Raw genomic sequence first — 18,989 nt, forward strand, 5'->3', positions numbered from 1 at the left:
GCCCAACGGAGTGCTGTTCATTCCCCCAGCCCATGGGAGGGGGCAGCCTTTCTTTCTGGCCCGCGTGCCCACTGTAATTACAGTTTTTCTCTGCCTGGCGTAGGGCCAGCTGGCCACTGACGGATGAAAACACCAACCGAAGACCAACGAATTCCCCCTTCAGGGCGTCAGTCAAAATATCAGTGAGAGCACCCCAGCTGTCGCCAGCTGGTGCATGTGCCAATGGTAGGTGGTGAGCGTGCCCACCACCTGCCAGTGTGTGCCAAGGCCAAATCCATTACCCTGGATTATCAGGAAAAGACTAAAGCCTATTCTGGACAGCAGCACCTGAGGAGTGAGCAGCATGCTGGTCAGTTTCCAGCGAGCCATCTCCGGGAGCAGGGCTGGAGACTGAGAGATTGCTGGGCTGGGCCAACGTCTGCTGGCAGTGGGGGAGAACTAAAGAAGGCTCGGCTAATAATGAATGAAGGCCTTTGCTGTGTACATTGAAAGATGGGCTGCAATCTAATTGGGATGGGGGTCACCCCTACCCGTACCCCAGGTCACGGTAGAGACTCTCTTCTGCTCACTGTAAAATGCCCTGGGACATGAATGTGCTGTCTGCATGCTGCTCATGCTGCCCTCCCCTCTACAGAGCCAGAGAGCCGTAGAAACAGGGGGGTACATCTACACTGTAACACGGACTGCAGCACATGTAGACATACCCGAGCTAGCTACCAACCGCAATGGAGCACAGGCTTCAGCGTGGGCTAGTCACCCGAGTAAGTGGCCCGGGTCCCAGGCGGGCTTGTCCAGGCCGCACCGAAGTCCAGGCCACCACAGCTTCACACTATGAGCTCTCAGGTGAGCTAGTCTCAGATATCTCTACAGACGCTGCAGTCACACCTCTGAGCTCCGCGCAGCCATACCCCGTGTGTGCGACTTTGCTCGGGGCGTAAGTTACCAGATTGCTAAGGCGGGCTCCAGCTAGGCCTCTTAGTGTGGAGAAGTCACATCTCTCAGTAGCATCTTCCCCAAGAACCTGACCTCGTGGTGGCTGGAACATTGCAACCTGCCTCTGCGTAGGTCTACGCTGCCAGCTAGGGATGCTCCCAGCTCCCGCAGCCAAACCCGTGCGAGCTCGAGAGCATGGGAAGCCACCCCAAGCACAAACCACCTGAACCCTGTGGGTGTGTACTCAGGGCGGCCAGCACAGTACCTTGATGAGAGCTAGCATGAGTACGTCTGCGCGAGCTGGGAACCACATCTGAGCTCCAAGCGGAGACGTAGCCTCTGTGTCAAGCTGGAGGTCTTTATTACATGTGCCAACTAATGATTACATCTAGGAGAATGGGCCAACTAAGGACGCCCTGGCCAATGTGCCAGCCAGCAGCTGGCTAATGAGCCTATTATCTAATCAGAATTGCGAGTAGCTCTGCCGGCTAGCAGGCTTTAAGAATCCAGGGTGAGGAGGATACTCACTCTCGCCAGTCATCACCCCTTGGGTGTACCGCTTGGGCAACATCCCGGTGTAGCCGTAGAAACTGGATTGCTGCACTTAAAGAGAGAGGCGCACCGAAAAAAGAGAGGAGAAGAGGTATTATTCCCTCCCCACAATTCCGCGGGGATCTAGCCCAAATATATTGCCGGGAGTCCTGCCTAGGTCCCTGGAACTGTTGAACCAGGAGAAGTTGGCGCAGTTTCCTATCTAAAGTTCTGATTCAAGAAAGCACATGCTTAACTTTAAGTTCATTGTAGCAGGTCTAAGTGCTTTCATGAATCAGAACCGCCTTCTTCACTCTTGCCGACGCGATAAGAAAACAATACTGTGGAAAGGCACCAGCTCTCGGTCCTGGATACCTCCGGCGCATGAGAGCCCTAGGTACTAAAAGCCAAACTGTAACAGGGTGTCGGGAGTGGGTGGGGTGTGAGGGTGCAGGCTGCACAGCCTGACTCTGGCTGTTTACAGATGTGAAGCATCACGCGAACGACTCGTGTTCCAGAGTGTTAACCAGCATCATAAAGAAAATCATAGAAAGGCTGTAAACACACCTGGGCTAGCTGGTGCTAATGAGCTGCGGAAGGCTGGGTTTTTATGGGATGAAATATGGTAGGCCAATAAAAATCACCCACCTGGGGATTGCCCTGGGATTAACAAGTCCTGCTGCCCAGCAGCTGCATGGGGCCCTGGAATTTCATTATTCCAAAGCATTCAGTCACAAGGGAAAAGGCTTTGGTTAGCACAGCAACAACTGGACTTGATGGCTTTTGGGTTATTAATATTTTCAAAATGAACCAGAAACTCAGCAGCTGGAACAGCAAGCAGGGATTCAAAAAGCATAAATGTGCCTCCTTAGCTCAAAAACGGGCACTTCACAGAGCCCAAAATGGGAGGGGGGAACGCACCCCCACTTTCTTCACCAAACAAGAGGTCAGTTTCAATTCACGTTCTTTTCTATCTAATCTATCTGCCTGGTACTCGGATGCCCCACCCCATCAGCGCTTCCCAATAGAACAAACAAACCAGCCAGGCCAGCTGGCCAAGCAAGGAGCAGCCACCGCTATGCTGACTTACCCCAGCTTGGGATCTGGCCCCACTGACTGCAATTGACGTGGCGATGCTAGAGATGCGTGTTTGATTGATGATGGGCTGGGTGGGTATGGAGTTTGGTATTTGGGGGTTCCAGGAGAAGCTGAAAGCCCCACAGGCCATCAGGCAGCACGTTATGCAAATAAGTGTATTTTATGCAAATATATGCCATTTTATGCAAATCAGATAGCTCCTGGTTTGCGCTGGCAGGTGTGCATGCTGCTTTATGTGCTATGGGTTACGGGGTGTTCCCGGGATCTGAGAAGCGCAGATGTAAGCGGCTGAACAGATCTACTTCAGAAGAAGAGTGGGGAGATAGTTCAGGGAGCGGGGATCTGGAATTTCAGGCAGCGGCAGGTGGCCCATCAGGGGCTGCAAACCGCTGAGTTATATGGACCCAACAGAAATGTCAGAAAATTTGTTCCTGCTTTTCCCTGCAAGGAAATAGGATCTTTGAGGGGAAGAGCAGTTTCCCCCTTCCAGATACTCCCCTCTCTATTTTCAAGCAGGCCTTGTACTCTGAAACAAGACCCTGCTCTCCCCAAAACCACCTGGCCTGTCCTCCTTGCGCCAGGCTTCACATACCTGTGCAGCCGAAGGCCACGACCCCTACGGCTATCAGGTTGATAGCATACGCTTGCCTGTGGGTGAAGAGCTCCAACCAGACATCGCAGATACTGACGAAGAGAAGGGGACCCAGAGCGAACAGGTATCCTGCAGCGGACAAGATGGACACCGGCGTCAAGGGGCAGAGAGCAGAGCTGGAAGCAAGCCTTTGGACTGGCTTGGGACAGCGATGTGATGAGCTCGGCAGCCTGTGGAATCCCAGGGAAACCCCACTGGGCCAAGCGTCCGAGCAACTACTACTGCGTGGAGCAGCCTGGAGAGAGAGTGCATCCCTGCACTGAGGCGGAGATGGAGTTACAGAGCAGATGAACAAGGGGCCAGAGAAACCGCCCGTTTCTTTCCATCTACGCCAAGGTGGCTTTAGTTATTTAACTGCTTATGGGGTGGAATGGAAGCCTAGGCATCGCCCAGTAGGTTCCTCGTGATGTTTGAGTTTCTAGGCAGCCAGATGTTTGGGTGTCCAAACGTCTGCCTGATCGTATTTCTGGTGTCTAGCTAATGGTGTGTCTGACTGACTGCGTGGCTGGAAGTTTGGGTGTTTACACTGGATGCTGGGCTAAATCTAAGTGATTGGGTGGCCTGAGGCTTGGGCGAACGGAATGTGCTTATATGGCTTTGTACATGACCGGCCCAGATCTCCCAACCCCCTTCCCCCTGGAAACTGAACAGAACGTATCTGCACACATAACACGCATCTTGTCTTCACTGCTGGGAGATCAGGCAGGGAGCAGAAGTGACACTCCGGTACCCTGAAGGGGCCAAGGATGGGCAATGATATCTCAGTGCTTGCAGGCTTTTTCCAGGTCAGTTGGTGGAGAGGCGCTGGAGACAGGAGTAGAGTCCACCCTTCTGGAAAACGCTAGCCTGACCGCTTGCACCGATGGGATAGGAAAATAGCCACGGAGATATGGTAGCCCCAGAATGCAGGCGGTAGGCTTGGGTCCTGTCTGGATCCCTGGGGCAGGGGAAGGAAATGGAGAGACCTACCCACAGAGATCCTGGTGTGCAGACTCAGCAGCTCCACCAGGGCGTTGTTCAAGATGACGGCTACCAAGGCTACCAGGATGTAGGTGAGGCTCATATCAAACACAATGGAGGTCCCTGCAGAGCAACAGAAGAGGTGAGGTGGTCAGCAATGCTCCAAGAGCCGCGTTGGACTGAGTGTGTTGATTTCAGCAGGGAGCTTTCAAGCTACTGCTGACCACGGGTCTGTGTTGGCACCTTGGTGAACAGAATTTGGGGTCTGGTGGCTGTTCTGTATTTCCTCCAGCCCACCTGTCTGGTTTCTCTGATGGCTGAACCAGGCTCAGGGTTTGGGTAACTCAGCTGTGGCCTCAAAGAACAATTTCAGGGTTGCATTGTCTAGGGATATCCAGGAACAGGAAACATTTTCCAGGCTGTGGAAATAGGCAAGCAGGGCTGGCTGAAATAGAAGGCGGTGGAATGACAGAAAGTGGGGTGAGAGTCTGGGGAGATACCCCGTGGGCAACACAGGAGATGCCATGGGGGCAGCCACTCATTTTGTCTAGTTCCACTTTGCACTCAGGGTACAAACACTGCAGAGTGATACTGCTGTCATTAATCGGGCTACATTTGTGAGTTCAGGCTGCTAGACACCCCATCCAGGAGACATCCAGCACCTGTCAATATCTGCATCCACAAGAACTGGGAGACCCGGCCAAGTCCTATTTCAAAACCAGACCCCCCGCCAAATACACCGACACTCACTTCGGCAGCCTCTGCCTTTTCAACATCCTAGCACCAGCTTCTAGGATCTCCTGTCACTAAATGGGACTGTGTTTACTATCAGCATTGAACATCAGGGATCCTGACTGCTGGCTTTCAAAGATTACACGTGAATTGGAAATCAGCGGCCTGTCCGGGCTGGTTCCCCTCTGCTTGTCAGACTGGCATTCTCCTGCTAATGAGGACTCCGCCGTGACAGTTTCCATGCTGTGCCCTGGCTCAGTGTGAATGAAATCCAGGGAGCAGGGCCTGGGACACGCCAAGCCACCATTGCTGGGAAGGACCCACCTGGATATTTGTGATGCAAATAGTCCACATCTGTGATAAAGCTGTTGTACGGCAGGAGAAATCCAACCCCCGCTAGCAGCATGGCGAAGTAAATCCCATGGTATCGATCCTGCGGCTCGGGGTCTTCTGAGGCTACAGCCGGAACAGGACAGAACAGGTGACAGTTACGCTGATGGGCCTCTTGGAGCCCAACACAGAGTCCTACAGACAGGCTGGGAAAATATCGAGAGGCAACCGATTTATTGTTCAGTGAGATGAGGTACTGAACATTCCCAAATGAGGGGCTCTGTCTATGTCTTGCAGCTTTAGTAAAGAATCCCCTTTATACTCATTGCAACTCTCCTCTCCCATGAGACACTGCAGTGCCATTATTCGACTCGATCACCCGCACAGGAATAACCAGGCTAGACCAGTGGTCCGGCGAGGCCGGGATCCTGTCTCTAACAATGGTCAGCATCAGCTGCTTCAGCGGAAGGGGCAAGAAACCCACCTATCGGACATCTGTGTAGCACCAGCCAACGGGGGAAGTATCTTCCTAGACACTTGTAGGTATGGATCAGTGTACACATGCCTCTGTTCACCTACCTCTAGTTCCCAGCCTTCCTCACCGGGAGCAGAGAGTGAGGTTTTGTTATGGTCCCTGTACTAGGAGAAGTTATTGATCTCTGCAGCTACACATCTTTTCCCAGAATCATTGACCCCGGCCCAGCCACCCTTCTGCACGTGAAACCCCCCCGGGAAAGAGCAAAGCAGAGATGCCTACTGTTCTCTCAGCTGGGCTCGCAAGGGAACATCTGGGGGCCCCAAAAGAGCAACAGCTATGTTAAATCTCAGCCCTTCCCAAAGGGCCACCTATTGGCCCAGGGGCGAGTGCTCCTCGAGGCCACGGGGGAAAGCAGCTCGCAAGCCCTTACAGGGTCTGAGAGCTCCCAGAGGGATTAAACAGCAGGGTCAGCCTTTTCATTGCAAACTGGAAAGGATGGTATTAATGTCGGATAGCTGTATTGCCGGGTTCCCATAATGTGCCCAACGCCAGGCTCACCTATGGCGCTCCACAAAATAAACACCAGCCTGGCTAAACTGCAGCCTGTGAGCAGAGGCATTTCAACAGTGATCCTGGCAGTATAAGAATACCAGGTCTTTGATGTGCAACGTACTGAAGCAGTCCCATGCCATCCAGCGTACGTTCAGGGAGTGATTGGCAGAGGTACAAACCTAGGGCCAGATCCTCAGCTGGTGCAAATGCAACTAGCCCCAGTGGAGGTAAGGTAAGGGTCTGTCCTACGGCTGGCACGTGCTCAAGTGACTCAGCCTGTGGGATGTTTGGAGTAAACTCTCGTATAAGATCATCTTGGCCAGGGGAGCGATGGCTCATTAATTGCTTTCCTGTCATCTGGGAACACGCTGCAGTTACGACATGTCGGAGTCTGCACTGTTAAAACACGGGGATCTGCACAGGGAAGTGGTGATGTGTGTGCCTCTCAAATAGCACAGGCCCCCAGGGTCCCCACTGCCCCCCGGCATCATACGGAGAGGAACGAAACCACGGCAGGAGCCACAGAGAGGCCTGGCAGTGAAGGGGGAGTGGTTAAGAGCAGAGGGAGGAGCCACGATAAATCGCACACGTCCTCATCCCAGCCCCAAGAAGGGCCTTTCTTACCCAGCCGGAGGGGCAGAAAGTTAACCCTGCTGGGATGTCAAAGCCTGCACGCCTCAAGGGGAGGGCTCAGCAGGAGGGTGGCCAGCCATTAGCCACACAGTTGCTGGCCCAGTCATGCTCCCCTGGCTGGTGAGCAGAGAAGCGTCCTCCGTGCTGCCTCGGACCCACGCAGTTGGGGAATTCGCTGGATTCCTTAGCTCCCTGCTTGTTTTGGTGGGTCCTGGCTGCAGCGCCCCCAGGCCAGTCCTGGGGATGTGGGAGGGTGTGTGTCACCTCTGTGGGGGTTACAAAGCCACAAAACTTGTTCTCCCCGCACGCTGTTTGCGCCGCAGGAGAGCGTCCGGGCCATGGCGATGGATCAGGGGCTGCCTGGACAACAGCAAGCTCCACTCACAGTAGTTATTCTGAAAGACTGGGCCAAACGGCTCCTGTACACTAAGAACCGGCCCCAGACGCTGGACAAGATTTGAACCAAACCTTCTGGAGGCTTGGGAAAAGTTCCCCGAATGTACCGCTGTTATTATTTCCACCCTGTCCTGTGGTCTCTGTGCTCCTGGGCCTCGTTTGGACCTGAAGTGTTACCACAATGAGGTAATGGCTGCTTGCGGGGTGTGTCTGGCCTGGCCAGGAGACCTTGCAAAAAAGCCCACCCCTGTGAGATCTCCCGACCCAAGAAGCCAGGATAATCTGAACACATGGCCAAAGTCTGGGGGGCTGAACCACCCGGCAAAGCAGGGTTTGCCCATGGCTCTGTGATACGTGGAGCGTGGAGCTGGTTGGTGCAGCACTGGCTATGACAAAGCTCTCTCTCCCCACTCCTCTCCCTGCATCCAGGGAGCTGCCTCAGCAGCCTGTCACTGCCATCGCTATGTGCCCCCCTCAGCCCTTCCTCCACGCTCCCTCCTTGCGAGCCACGAGAGATGCGGCACCCAGCTGCCAAGCCCTACCTGGCTCCATGAAGGTGAGGACTCCCTTGGCCTGATTCCCTTTAGCCTGCAGCTCCTCCTCCTCCAGCTGGTAGCTGTCGAAGCTGAAGCTCATCACCACATTTCCCTCTGGGGTCACCACAGGGCTGATGTCCTTGAAATGATCTCCTCTGACAGAGCCCATTGTGGCTGACCTAAAGCAAGAAAGGGCAGCAACACACCATCAGCTCAGCCCCAGCACGGTCCTCAAGGGATACCCCACAGGGGCTTATTCCCAACGGGGCCAAGGGTTCAGCTAACGTAATACGTAGGGAAAACATTCAACACACCATGCAAAACAGCAGAGCAGCTAGTGAGGGAAAAGAGCTGTGAGGTCATCTGGCTCTTCCCCCTGCCAGAGCCAGAATGACCACAGCATCTCAAGTGCTTTGCCCTGTCTAGTTTTAACTGCCCCAAGCGACGGGGCTCCCACTGCTTTCCCTAAAAGGCCTTCGTGTAATTCACCTCACTGGCAGGACGTCTCTCCTGATAATCAGCCGACATTTCCTTTGCTCAGTCTCATCCCGTTTCTCCTAGTTACACCCCCTGGCGTGTGCAATAGGCTCCCCGTAGAAAACAACCATGTCCCTCCACCCTGAGTCGCTGCAAAGTGGCACAAGCAGGCCCAAACTAAGAGGTGACCGACGCTAACCTGGTGTAATAACCTGGCCCCCCTCAACACATCCCTAACAGCAAGTTAGACACCCTTTGATTCACACCCACTCACTGACGTACACCCACGTTACACATCAGCCCTGGCTCCTTCTCTATTGTCCCTCAGTAACTTTTAGCTCAAACATGCTCAGTTTCTAAGATGTTTCTCCCCCTTATCTTCCAGCACTGCAACCTCAGCCAGGAGAGGCCAAGAGACAAGCTGGGGCCTTTCCTTCTCGTGCGTCCTCAGCACCAATAATACAGATCTTGCCACGGAGGACCATGGGGTTCCCCACGCAGGGACTGGCGTTTTGTTCTGTGTTTGCGGAGCACCTCGCACACAGGTGGCCCTGCAGTATGAATACTAAATAATAAAATATGACATGTGAGAGGGAAAGAATCCAGCTTGTCTCTCAGAGTTTGAAGGGCTGGCGGTATGAAATATAGCACGTCTTTCTGAGCCCGTTCAAGCTGTACAGCTAGACAACACCAGGAGAGACCCCCCCATTGGAACCAAGAACTCCATTTTATGAGCGTGAGGCACTTTAAAGATGTCTCCATCACTATCACCGAACTGCTCCTCTGTTGTGCGGTCCGAGAATGAAGGCTGCCAGCTGGCAGGATGGGCTGAGTGTGGATAGTGTTTAGAGAAGGACTCCTAGGCGGGAAGCAATGGAGGGAAAGGAGAACCTCCCACGAAACCTCGTAGAGAATTACATCCGCGTAAGCTCGGTCTCTTCCCTGGTGAAAAAAGCTCTCAGTCTCAGGTGTTGTCTGTGCCCTCTGCCGCTTGACTCTCTGAGCAGGTCTCACACCAGGATCTTCACCAGGACTTCTCCTAGCATGATATAGGCTTCAATTTCCCCAACAGCCAGCATTTCCACATCCTCTGTGAGGGTGACTTGTGCTGGGAGAAGCTGGGCCTGGAGTAGCTGTGAGCTCACCACAGCCGGAGCGATTTCACTGGTCCCTCCAGCGATGTTTGTTGGGAGTGGAGGAGCTACAAGGCTCCCCTTTACTGCAGCAGTCTGCATGGCTGTCACAGCGGAAAAAAACCAGAACCAGGCAGGGCATCAAACCGTGCTAGAGAGTGACTAATGCCACAGCTAGGTCGCTGAACCTACAGGGAATGGACAGGGCTGCCTCCACACTAAAGAACTGCGTAACTGCAGCCTGTACCGGTGTGATTCCCACACTAGTCACCCTGTCCCACATGCAAACATAAAACTCCTTGGGCATGGCAGGGCCTTGTGGATTGTTGCACCTGTAACACCAACTGAGCCCGGGTGCCGGCAGACAGGATCGAACCTGGGACTGCTGAAGCTTAGGGCATGAGCCTCTACTGCAAGAGCTAAAAGCCACGTGGCTCTTAGCTACGGCTGTCGCAGACTCATCAGTCTCTAGCTGGGCTAGGTGCCATTAGAAGGGGACAGCAGGGATGGGTTACACACCTACCCCACAACGCCCAGCACAGCTCCACAGAGCAGCTAGGGTCCATTTGCACCTCTCCGCATTTTGGGTGCCGCCTTGGCTGCTCTTGGGCAGGCTTGTCCGGTGACAGAGCCGTTGCTCTGGGCTGGTGAGGCCGTCTCTGACGGACTAATTACACCACTGCCGCTGCCACACTACCATGGCTGTCTACACTGGCACTGCATGGTGGGCGTCCAGCTCAGAGCAAGTCCAGCTGCAGCCTGGCATGAAGACCCGTGCACTGTTGTTAGCGATGCTGTGTCTGGATGCAAGGCCTGGCACACATACGCCACAGGGTTCTCCTGCATAGAATGAGGCTAGCAGGGTTCTCCGGTGCTCACATCCTGGGGACCGTTTCACAAGAACTAGATTGTTTCGTGACCCCACCTTCCCGCCCAGTTCCCCAACCCCCACTGCTTGGGTCTCAAAGGGTTTCATTGTGCAGAACACCAGCGAGGGCTCTGCAGCTTCCGGACGGGCTCTGGGTCTGAGAACCAAGCACCCGAGAGCAGCTTTTTAACAGAGACAGCACGGCTGTCAGGGAAAACTGATACCCGCCCTGTTTCCAAAGGCCAGGAAGACTGTGCTAAGAACCACCATGGCAGAGATCCCATCCTGCTGCCAGAGCCTTTGGACCCTTGCAGCCCAGGTGAAACACCAACAGGCAGGGCTTCTGCATCATTTCTCATAGCAGCTCACGCGAGCAGAAAGTTTGGGACTGGAGGGATGTGCCCAGGTACATTTTCAGCCCAGACCCAGAGCATTGCTCTTAGCAGTTGGCACTGGAGAGGAACAGTATTCTTAGTGGACCAAATCCTGAGGGCCTTATTGAAGCAAAACCCCACCGAAGCTAATGGGCCCGATCCACTGCAGTCAACGGTGGCTGCAAGTGCTTGGCAACTCAGAGGTTTGGCCTGATGGAAGCTGGGACTGAGTCAAACCTGAGCAAGGCCCCGGGGGATCTGGCCCCAAGTGAGACTGAGTCTCCTAGTGCAGAGACGTCACAGAGGACAGTGCCAGGATCCCACGCACAGGCAAAGGGGCTCTGTAAGGAGTGCAGGTTGGAGACCGCGCACTGGCAGGAGGTTATTTTGTTGCAAGGCCACAAGGAAATGCAATGGCTCCTTCGCTCCCACTTGCTCCTTCATGCACTGCCCAGAGACCTAGCTCAGGGATGGCTATTTCAGCAGAGACCTTTAGGCCTGCCCTCATATAGCCTTGCATTCTTTGCACAGGTGTGTTCCTTCCACAGACACTCCTTAAAGGGGACTGCTTTACTGTATGCAATTCAGCACCTCGTGTGATGCACCGAAGCGAGCCCCTCTGGCTGACCTCTTCCTCCGGCAGCTCAGGGTTCTGCCCAAGGCTGCAAAACACATCTTTGCTCCCAGGTCCAGTCACTGTCTCGTCCATCTCGGTAGCTTCTACTGCACTGGCATCAAATGCAAGAGCAGAGACAGCAGCTTTGAGCTGGGCTATCTAGAGAGCTCATCGCAAGCTTTGAGGGGTGGTGTTAAGGTTTATCGCCGCTGCAAATCCCTCACTGAAAGCCTCCCAACCCGATAAGCCAGCAGGACGGGGCTGCTGCCACTCAGCGGGGTTTTCACACTGACAGCCTGGGTTTTTTCTGCCTTCGGTGTCAGGGTGACAGCAACAGCTTTCAGGGGTTTGCTTTGGTGCTGGGGCTTTAATGTCCCCATGCCCCTGCTCTGCAGCAGCCTGTCACATGCTTCAGTTTCAAGAAATAAACCCGAGGACTTTTTTTTTAATCCTCCGTTTTGCCAGGGACAACAATATGAAAAAGCCTAACTCAGGGGCCAGACTAGACCAACCAGGGCGGCTTTGGCTCTAGCCCAGGCAGTCAGCTGGGTTAAAGAGGACTTGGGACTGGCCACGAGACGGCATCGCTGGCTGATTAACGACCAAGAGAGAAGTGCCACGGGAGAGGCGATGCTGTCTGTGGTTAGAGCAGCAGGGAGGGTTCTATTCCTAGCTCGGATGCTGACTCACTGTATGCCCTTGGGAGAGTTGTTTAACCTCTGCGCCTCAGTTTACCTTTCTGTAACATGAAGATAATACCTTACTCACAGGCTTTAGAAAATGTTTGTAAAGGCATTTGGCAGCCTCCTCTGAAGGCAAAGGGCAAACTATTGTAACAAACTGGTGGCCCTTCTACAGCCTTGTGCTTGACTCTGTGCTGTCCACGTGATTAACGAGCACTTCAACAGGGGGAAGAGAACCCAAGGCCTCCCGGTCTGGAAGCACAGGCCCTACCCCTTGAGCTGAAGGAGACTCTCCGCTACCTGTTAGCAGCATAAAAAGAGTTCTGCTAGGAGTTGGAGATTCCCATTCCCTCCAATAGAGGGCAGTAATGTAGATACATAACGTTCCCAGCAGGGCAGGTTGGAAGCCTGGTGTGATGTTTACTGCTCATGCCCCAACTGTCTGAGAGCTCGGTAATTGATGGGACAATAACTTGAGGCTGCTGGAAACTCAGGACATCCCCCCTTATCCTGGCCCCAGCTGGTACTCTGGATTTCTGCAGCAGGCGCAGGAGAGAATCTGGGCTTCTCTGTAGGGGATCCCCAAGCAAATGGCTTTGCAGGGAGACCCAGATTTGCTTGAACTGGCCATAGCTCCACCATTCCCAGGGCTGTAATTTCCAACCCAGATCGGTGGCTCCAAACCCCAAACCTGTGAGCCCAGCAGAGAGCAGCAGGAACTGCTTTAACTGATCATTACTGTCATGAGGGGCCACGTACAAAGAATCCCTTTAAACTTAACTGGGACTGTGTCGCAGGGACCTAGCTCTGCCTCTAGGTGGTGCTCTAGCCCACCTCAGGCAGGAACATGCCTCCCAGAGTGGTGAAGTTGTTGGATTTGATTTGTTTTCTGTTGTGATGAGCACCATGTGTCTGGCTACCACAATGAATGTTGGCTCTGAAGAGGGAAAAGTCTACCTGCATATCTGGAATCCCAACAGGAACACAGCGATTCCATTAGGGGTCTGATAAATTAAGTCTCCGACCCCACCCCGAGAAGCCTGGCAGGGAAGCTAGAGTTTGCAAAACTCCAAGAGGCTCTTGTGGAATCAGACAGCGCCAGCTGGTACCTTGAATATTTGTTCTTAATGCAGCAACAGTTCATGTGTGTAGGTCCTCAGTGCACAGTTCTTCGCATGGTCAAAATCTTTTTAGATGATCCCCTGCTTCATTTCACTCCAAACACCATCAAAGGGTAGATTCTTATTTATAGTTATGTATACTGTATATTACCCCAATTGCCCACTGGATGTCAGTGGTGCTCCACCAAAACACAGCTTTAGGTACACTCATCGGGGGGAATAAAATGCCCTTCAAAACAGATGGGGGGGTGGGGATTCAATTTCAGTCATTTCCTGTCTCATTATGAGATGTGATGTTTGCTAGGATATAAAGGTTTACATGGAGTCTTAGCCATGATACGCCAAAGAGCCACATATTGGATAAACAGGGATAGAAACCTAACGCCTCAGTTAATTGGGTTGCAGTCCCAATGTCACACAAGCTAATGAAAGTTCTATTGATCCCTTAGAATCTAGTCCTTCCAAACTTTGATCGCTTCCTTGAGCCATAAACATATTTACTTATTCCAGGAACGTGCCATAGCATCCTCTGAATCTGTGTGATAGGCCAGTCGGTACCATTATGCTAATAGCAGAATCCACTGTCTCTGCCTCTGACACGTGTCCTGTTGTTCTTTCAGAGACTAAAGGTCAAAGTAGTAACAACAGGTCCTATACTCCAGCCGCAACCTAAGGGGAATGTGCCCTCTCCAACAAGCAGCCTGGCAATGCAACAAGAGCAAAGCAGCTGAAATACTCAAGGCAACTGCAACCCAAAATTAATCCAAACCGAGCATCTTGATCATGGGCCTGGAATTTTTTGCCTGAACTTCCACTGAATGGAAAGAGGGTGAGGGTGAAAATCTAGCTACCTGCTCCTACCTGGAACAAACGTAGGCCTCATGCACTGGGCCCATGCACTGGACGAAGCTTGCAAGGTTTCGGTTGGCAATATACAGCGACCTTGGAGTGTCACATTTTGAAGAAAATGAAATTACAACAGAAAACTGACCCCTAAGGCTCAGTCACCTTGAAGCACCAGAACTGACTCCTGGTCTGTTTCACAGGTTATTTCTTTAAGTGGGCTCCACTCCCTTTTAAAGGTGGAACAAAACCAGTTGTTGACACTATCTGCTAGGAATCTGCTTACAGAACTGAGTTTGGGATTAGCACCTTTTTGTCTATTGTCAGGTCGGCGCTTTGTTATTCTCTGTGAGAGATGCGAGACCATCCAACAAGGAACAGAGCTTTGACCGGCTCAGACAGGACTGGGAATGAATACAGATCCTTTCTGTGTTATTTTTTGTTGCTAAAGTCATGCTTCATTAACCTTTTGTTAACACCCTTCAGCAGAGTAATATAAGAGCAGCTAAAATTATTAAAACCAAACACAGCAAAAACCACTTACCAAACACCTGATGCTAAAAGAAACAAATCAGATAAGACCAGACAGGAAATGGTCTCCGGACCCACTGTAAAGCCTGTTGTAGATTTTTTAAAATAAAAAACCTGTTTGGAGAATAAGCCTATTATAAAAGCCTCTTATCACAACGTAAACTTCTTACTGATTATACTAGACCAATAAAGCTGGGAAGCATGGACAGTACAAAGCACAGGAAGAACCTTTGCTGTTCTGCGGGCAATACAATTCCTTAATAACTCCCGGCCTGATTCTCCACTCTCAGTGGGTTTACACTGGTGTGCATCCATTGACACCAGTGCAGTTACTGCTCACTTACACCACGATCAGCGAGAGAAGAATTGGGCCTTAGGCGAGTGACATCCACAGTCCCTTTTCCAGGCTCAGAACTGAGAGGACCGGGAGGATGAATCAATTCTCATCAGGAAGATTTTTGTGGGTTTTTAAAAATATTTTCAGTAGCAAAAAATATAGTAAATCCTGGGCTGGCTGGGTGTGGACAGTGGCTCGCCTCTAGCAGGTCCAGCTCCCTCTCCTAGGCAGGATTTATTCCTTTATCACTAAAACCAGCCTGGATGGTTAAACCCCAACACTGGGCTCCCCAAAATCGCTGATGCACTCTGTCCCCAAAGCAACTTCTTCCCTCTCTCTAGCTCCTTCCCTCCTCTGCCATCTCCTAGCCCAGCTGTCCTGCGGCGGCCATTCGGTCCCAAGGTGGGCTCCTTCCAGGGCTGTGAGGATCCGAAAAGCCGGGCCGGAGGGCAGCTAAACCCTGCGGCTCGCTCCGGGCTCTGCGCTCCTGCGGCTGGCAGAAGGGCCCGGCGAGGCGCCGGTCCCATTTCCCGCCGTCCACAGCGACAAGGCAAAGGCACCCCTGATTTCTCCGCCTTCCAGCTGCGCCCCATTCACCCCCGTGCCGCGAGCCGGGCTCCCTCCCCTGCCTGGGACGCCCCCTCCTGGGGGCGCTGCGCAAACACCCAGGTTGCACGAAGGCAGGGGTCTGAAAAGCCCTGATTTAATGACAGTGATGGGCCAGGGGGGTCCGGAGTCCCGCAGCGATCAAACAGCCGCCGGGGGCCCCCATTTCGGGGGGTGCAGGGGGGGTGCCTCCGGGCAGGTTCAGAGCCCGGGGTGCATCTGGGGCAGATGGGTGGGGCTGTCTCCCCCCCCCCCGCCCGCCCGCCCCCCGAAATCTCGAGGCGGGGATTTGCCCAGCTCCGTGCAATGTGTCCCCTGCGCTGCTCGGGGTCTTTGCCGGGCCCAACAGGGCAGCCCCGCGCCCCCTCCCTTACCTCCGGCCGGGCTGGCTCCGCCGCCGCCTCAGCGCTCCTGCCCGGCCGCCTTCAGCCCGGCCGCCGGAGCCAGCCCGCTGCCTCCCATCGCCCGGCCGCCGGCTCCATCCAGCCTCTGCCCGGCCCGCGCCTGGGGGGAGCCGCCGCGGGGAGGCGGGGAGCGTGTGCGCGGCGGCCCGGCCCCGGCTCCAGCCCCCGGCTCCCTCCTCCTCCTCCTCCTGCCGGAGACAGCCCGCCCGCTCCGCCCTCTCCCCGCCGCCCCCCGCGCGCCTGCCGAGCCCCCGGGGGGCCCGCGCCCTGCCCGGGGCTGGCCAAGGGGCGGTGCCCGGGGCCTCTGGTGCCAGCGCCGGCAGGTCTCCAGCCCGCGGCTGGGGGGACAGGGACGGGGGGCGGGTGTAGGTGAACCCGGGTGGCTTTAGCAGGCAGCCCAGGTCCTCCCCGCCCCTGGGTGCCCGGTCACCCCCTGCCCCCGGCCAGGCCACGGGTCCAGCCGTGCCCTGCGCAGGGGGCGGGCGCTGGAGCCAGGCGCAAAGGCAGCGGCCCTGGCGGTTTGGCCTGGGGGCGCTGGGCGGGGTGGGAGCAGCCAGGCGCACCAGGGGCGCGGCCAGCCCTGCGGCAGGTGGCAGCTTCCCCCGGGCCGATCTGAGCCAGCGCCCGGGCGCCAGGCTGGGGGCCGCCGCGCTGCTGGAGGCGCTGGCCCCCGGCTGGCAGACAGGGCCATGGGCCTTGCTGCTTGGTGGGGCTTTTCACCGTCGGAGCAGGAGTATTGCAACCCCCCCCCCTCCAAACTGCCCACAAACTGCCCTGCCCCACCCTGGCTAGGCCCATGGGCAGCTGAGATGGCTGTTTGCTTTGCTGTAACCGCCTCCTCCCACCCCACCCCCCACGGTCTGTTCGGTCCATCCTGCCCCACATCTAGACTGGCAGCTCTGCAGGGCAGGGACCCCTTTGTTACTTCTCTGTACAGCGCCTCGCTGTGGGGCCCGGAGCCTTGATCGGGGAAGGCTCTACCCATCATCAGTAATAATATTAAGAGACAGGGCCAAAGGGGGGGTCACATTCTGCCTACCTAAACTTCCCCATCGTTTCAGTTGGAGCCAGGAGTCTTCTCCTTCGCTGATGGAGCCACAGTGTTGCTGTGCACGGTTAAATAGGCGCTGTTTCTCACCCCAGAGGTGGCCGCATTCCAGGATGAACTGATACATGTATACATTGAACCAAGCCCTTTGGAAGGAAAGGTGCTAGATAAACGTAATCTGCTGTTACTCTCATTAATAAATAGTGCCAAACCCTGATCTCCATGTGGACCATTTGGGAACAACAACCCAATGATTAGGAATTGTTGGTGTCTCAGGGCTACAGTGAGGCCTGAGGCTGAAGGCTGCGTGATACCAAGCACCCAAGCTACATGGGCACTTGATTCAGGGTGTTAATGTTACTCCTATGGAAGTAAACGGGAGCTTGATTTAATGGGAGCAGGCCAGCGTGTGGCACTCGGCCTGGTTTCCCCCTGCCTTGCAAAGCGCTACACTACCTGAATAGCAGGATTTTCCACCCCCTGCACTTAGCACAGGTGTGAATGAGTGACCGTGAGGAATCGGGCCATCGAGTCACTGCCTGTATCCAGCAGCTGAATGGCAACATGCACAGGTGCATTCTCCGATAGCAGTGACTGCCAGTGCCCGGGTGCCAGAGTTGGAGCACCCAACCTGCTCTCCTTCCCACATACCAAACAGAAACCCTGACAAGACAAGGCAAACAGAGCGGAAAAACAGTTCCACACACCTTCTTCTCAACTAGCTTTTGCTTGTGAGCCCCACTAGAAAATGACTCCACTGCCCCCCTTCTCCCCCACTCGCCTCCTTGATAAAACTGGCAGAACACATTCAGCTTCAAAGCCACTTAACTAAAGAATACAATCTTACATTCCTGTTGCACCTGGAGGATCTCAAAGGCATATGACAAACTCAGCAAACTGCCGTACAAACCATACAGGGGGCTCATGCTAGACATCACGGAAATGCTGCCACTTCTGGGGTGGAACGCAGCACCTGTTTAATAACGCACAGAATCCATACACAATAGTTCAGGGAAGGAAGAAAAATACCATCCCCCAATGGAAACTCATGATGTAATTTTGGTGAGCGGAACCAAAGACGTTTAAATGGAAAAGACCTATTAGATCATCTATATCCGTATTCCAAGGCAGTGCATGATTGTTTCCAGAGACCGTGTATGAGAGCCAGACAGGAGTCAAACTTACACTCCTATAATTCAGAGTCAAATGTGCATTGTACCCCTGGTATTGGAGAGAATGTATTTACCCAATATGGAGTGCCACAGACAGTCACAGACTGGGCCTCCTCTCTCTGGCTTTTTGTCAGGGGACAAGCTCTGAGGTGATTGCCAATGAGTTTTAGTGATTCTGCATGATGGATTCATGACCCAGCAGTCTGAGTAAATGGCAAGCCCTAGTCATTGTCAGGGTGCATTGGTGCTCACTGACAGGACCTTCCCACCATGTGGATTCGCCTCATGCAGCTCCCTTGGTCTGTTAAGACAGCAGATGGAAGTGGAATGGGGCATAAGGAGCTGGAGCCCCCGGGGAAGACACATGGAAACTGGGGACAGGCATGCAGAAGTGGGACAGGAAACAGGGCGAGGCAAGCAAAAATGGGACAGAGCACCGGGAAAGGAGGTACAGAGGCTGGTGATGGGGTGAACAAAGCTCAAACTGGACCAGAGCAGGAAGGGGTTAATGGCTAGACCTGGAAAAAGGGGCAGAAGCCTGCTTCACCCTGCAACATCTGCCATTAATATCAAGCTGGGAGGAGCCTCCTCCAGCGGGACTGCGTTAAAAGGGACTTTGAGATGCTTGATTTTATTTCTTAAGCTGCTAAAAACGGCAGGAAGAGGTGTCAGGCAGCAGCCCTGATGCTCCAACCCTGTCTCATGGTGTAGAAGGACTGGCTGTTGACTAATAAGTTCTTGCCACCAAGTGCAAACTTCCCTGGGGCAAAGACAGAGCAGTCCTGAGGGTTAAAACCATTGGAGCCAACCAAATTATGCCTACCCTGCTCACTGCACTTTGCTGCTTGTGGCTGACTGTGCCCGAGGCCTGGGTGTCACAAACTCCGCACTTGGCATCTCGCTGGAGGCATTGCTGCTGTTCCATTAACTGCCCGCTTCCTTTAA

The 18,989-nt window shown here is 54.0% G+C and overlaps 1 protein-coding gene across 4 annotated transcripts in view; it reads right to left on the reverse strand.

The window, feature by feature from the left end:
• Positions 1-16,892, reverse strand: part of SLC29A4 (solute carrier family 29 member 4) — a 34,297-nt gene extending 17,405 nt beyond the window's left edge. The window contains exons 1-6 of one of the 4 annotated variants that reach the window (XM_037911050.2): positions 15,795-16,492; positions 7,838-8,010; positions 5,231-5,362; positions 4,184-4,297; positions 3,155-3,283; positions 1,462-1,536 (exon numbers count right to left, since the gene is read on the reverse strand). In XM_037911050.2, coding sequence (XP_037766978.1) covers positions 1,462-1,536; positions 3,155-3,283; positions 4,184-4,297; positions 5,231-5,362; positions 7,838-8,000 — 613 coding nt within the window. In that variant the 5' untranslated portion in view covers positions 8,001-8,010; positions 15,795-16,492. Of the gene's footprint in view, positions 1-1,461; positions 1,537-3,154; positions 3,284-4,183; positions 4,298-5,230; positions 5,363-7,837; positions 8,011-14,490; positions 15,689-15,794; positions 16,493-16,863 lie in introns of those variants that run through there. The other 3 variants (XM_043524698.1, XM_037911049.2, XM_037911051.2) reach the window with 3 other exon arrangements.
• Positions 16,893-18,989: the final 2,097 nt, after the last annotated feature.

The sequence above is a fragment of the Chelonia mydas genome, chromosome 10 (assembly GCF_015237465.2).
Source record: "Chelonia mydas isolate rCheMyd1 chromosome 10, rCheMyd1.pri.v2, whole genome shotgun sequence".
Classification (NCBI taxonomy): domain Eukaryota; kingdom Metazoa; phylum Chordata; order Testudines; family Cheloniidae; genus Chelonia; species Chelonia mydas.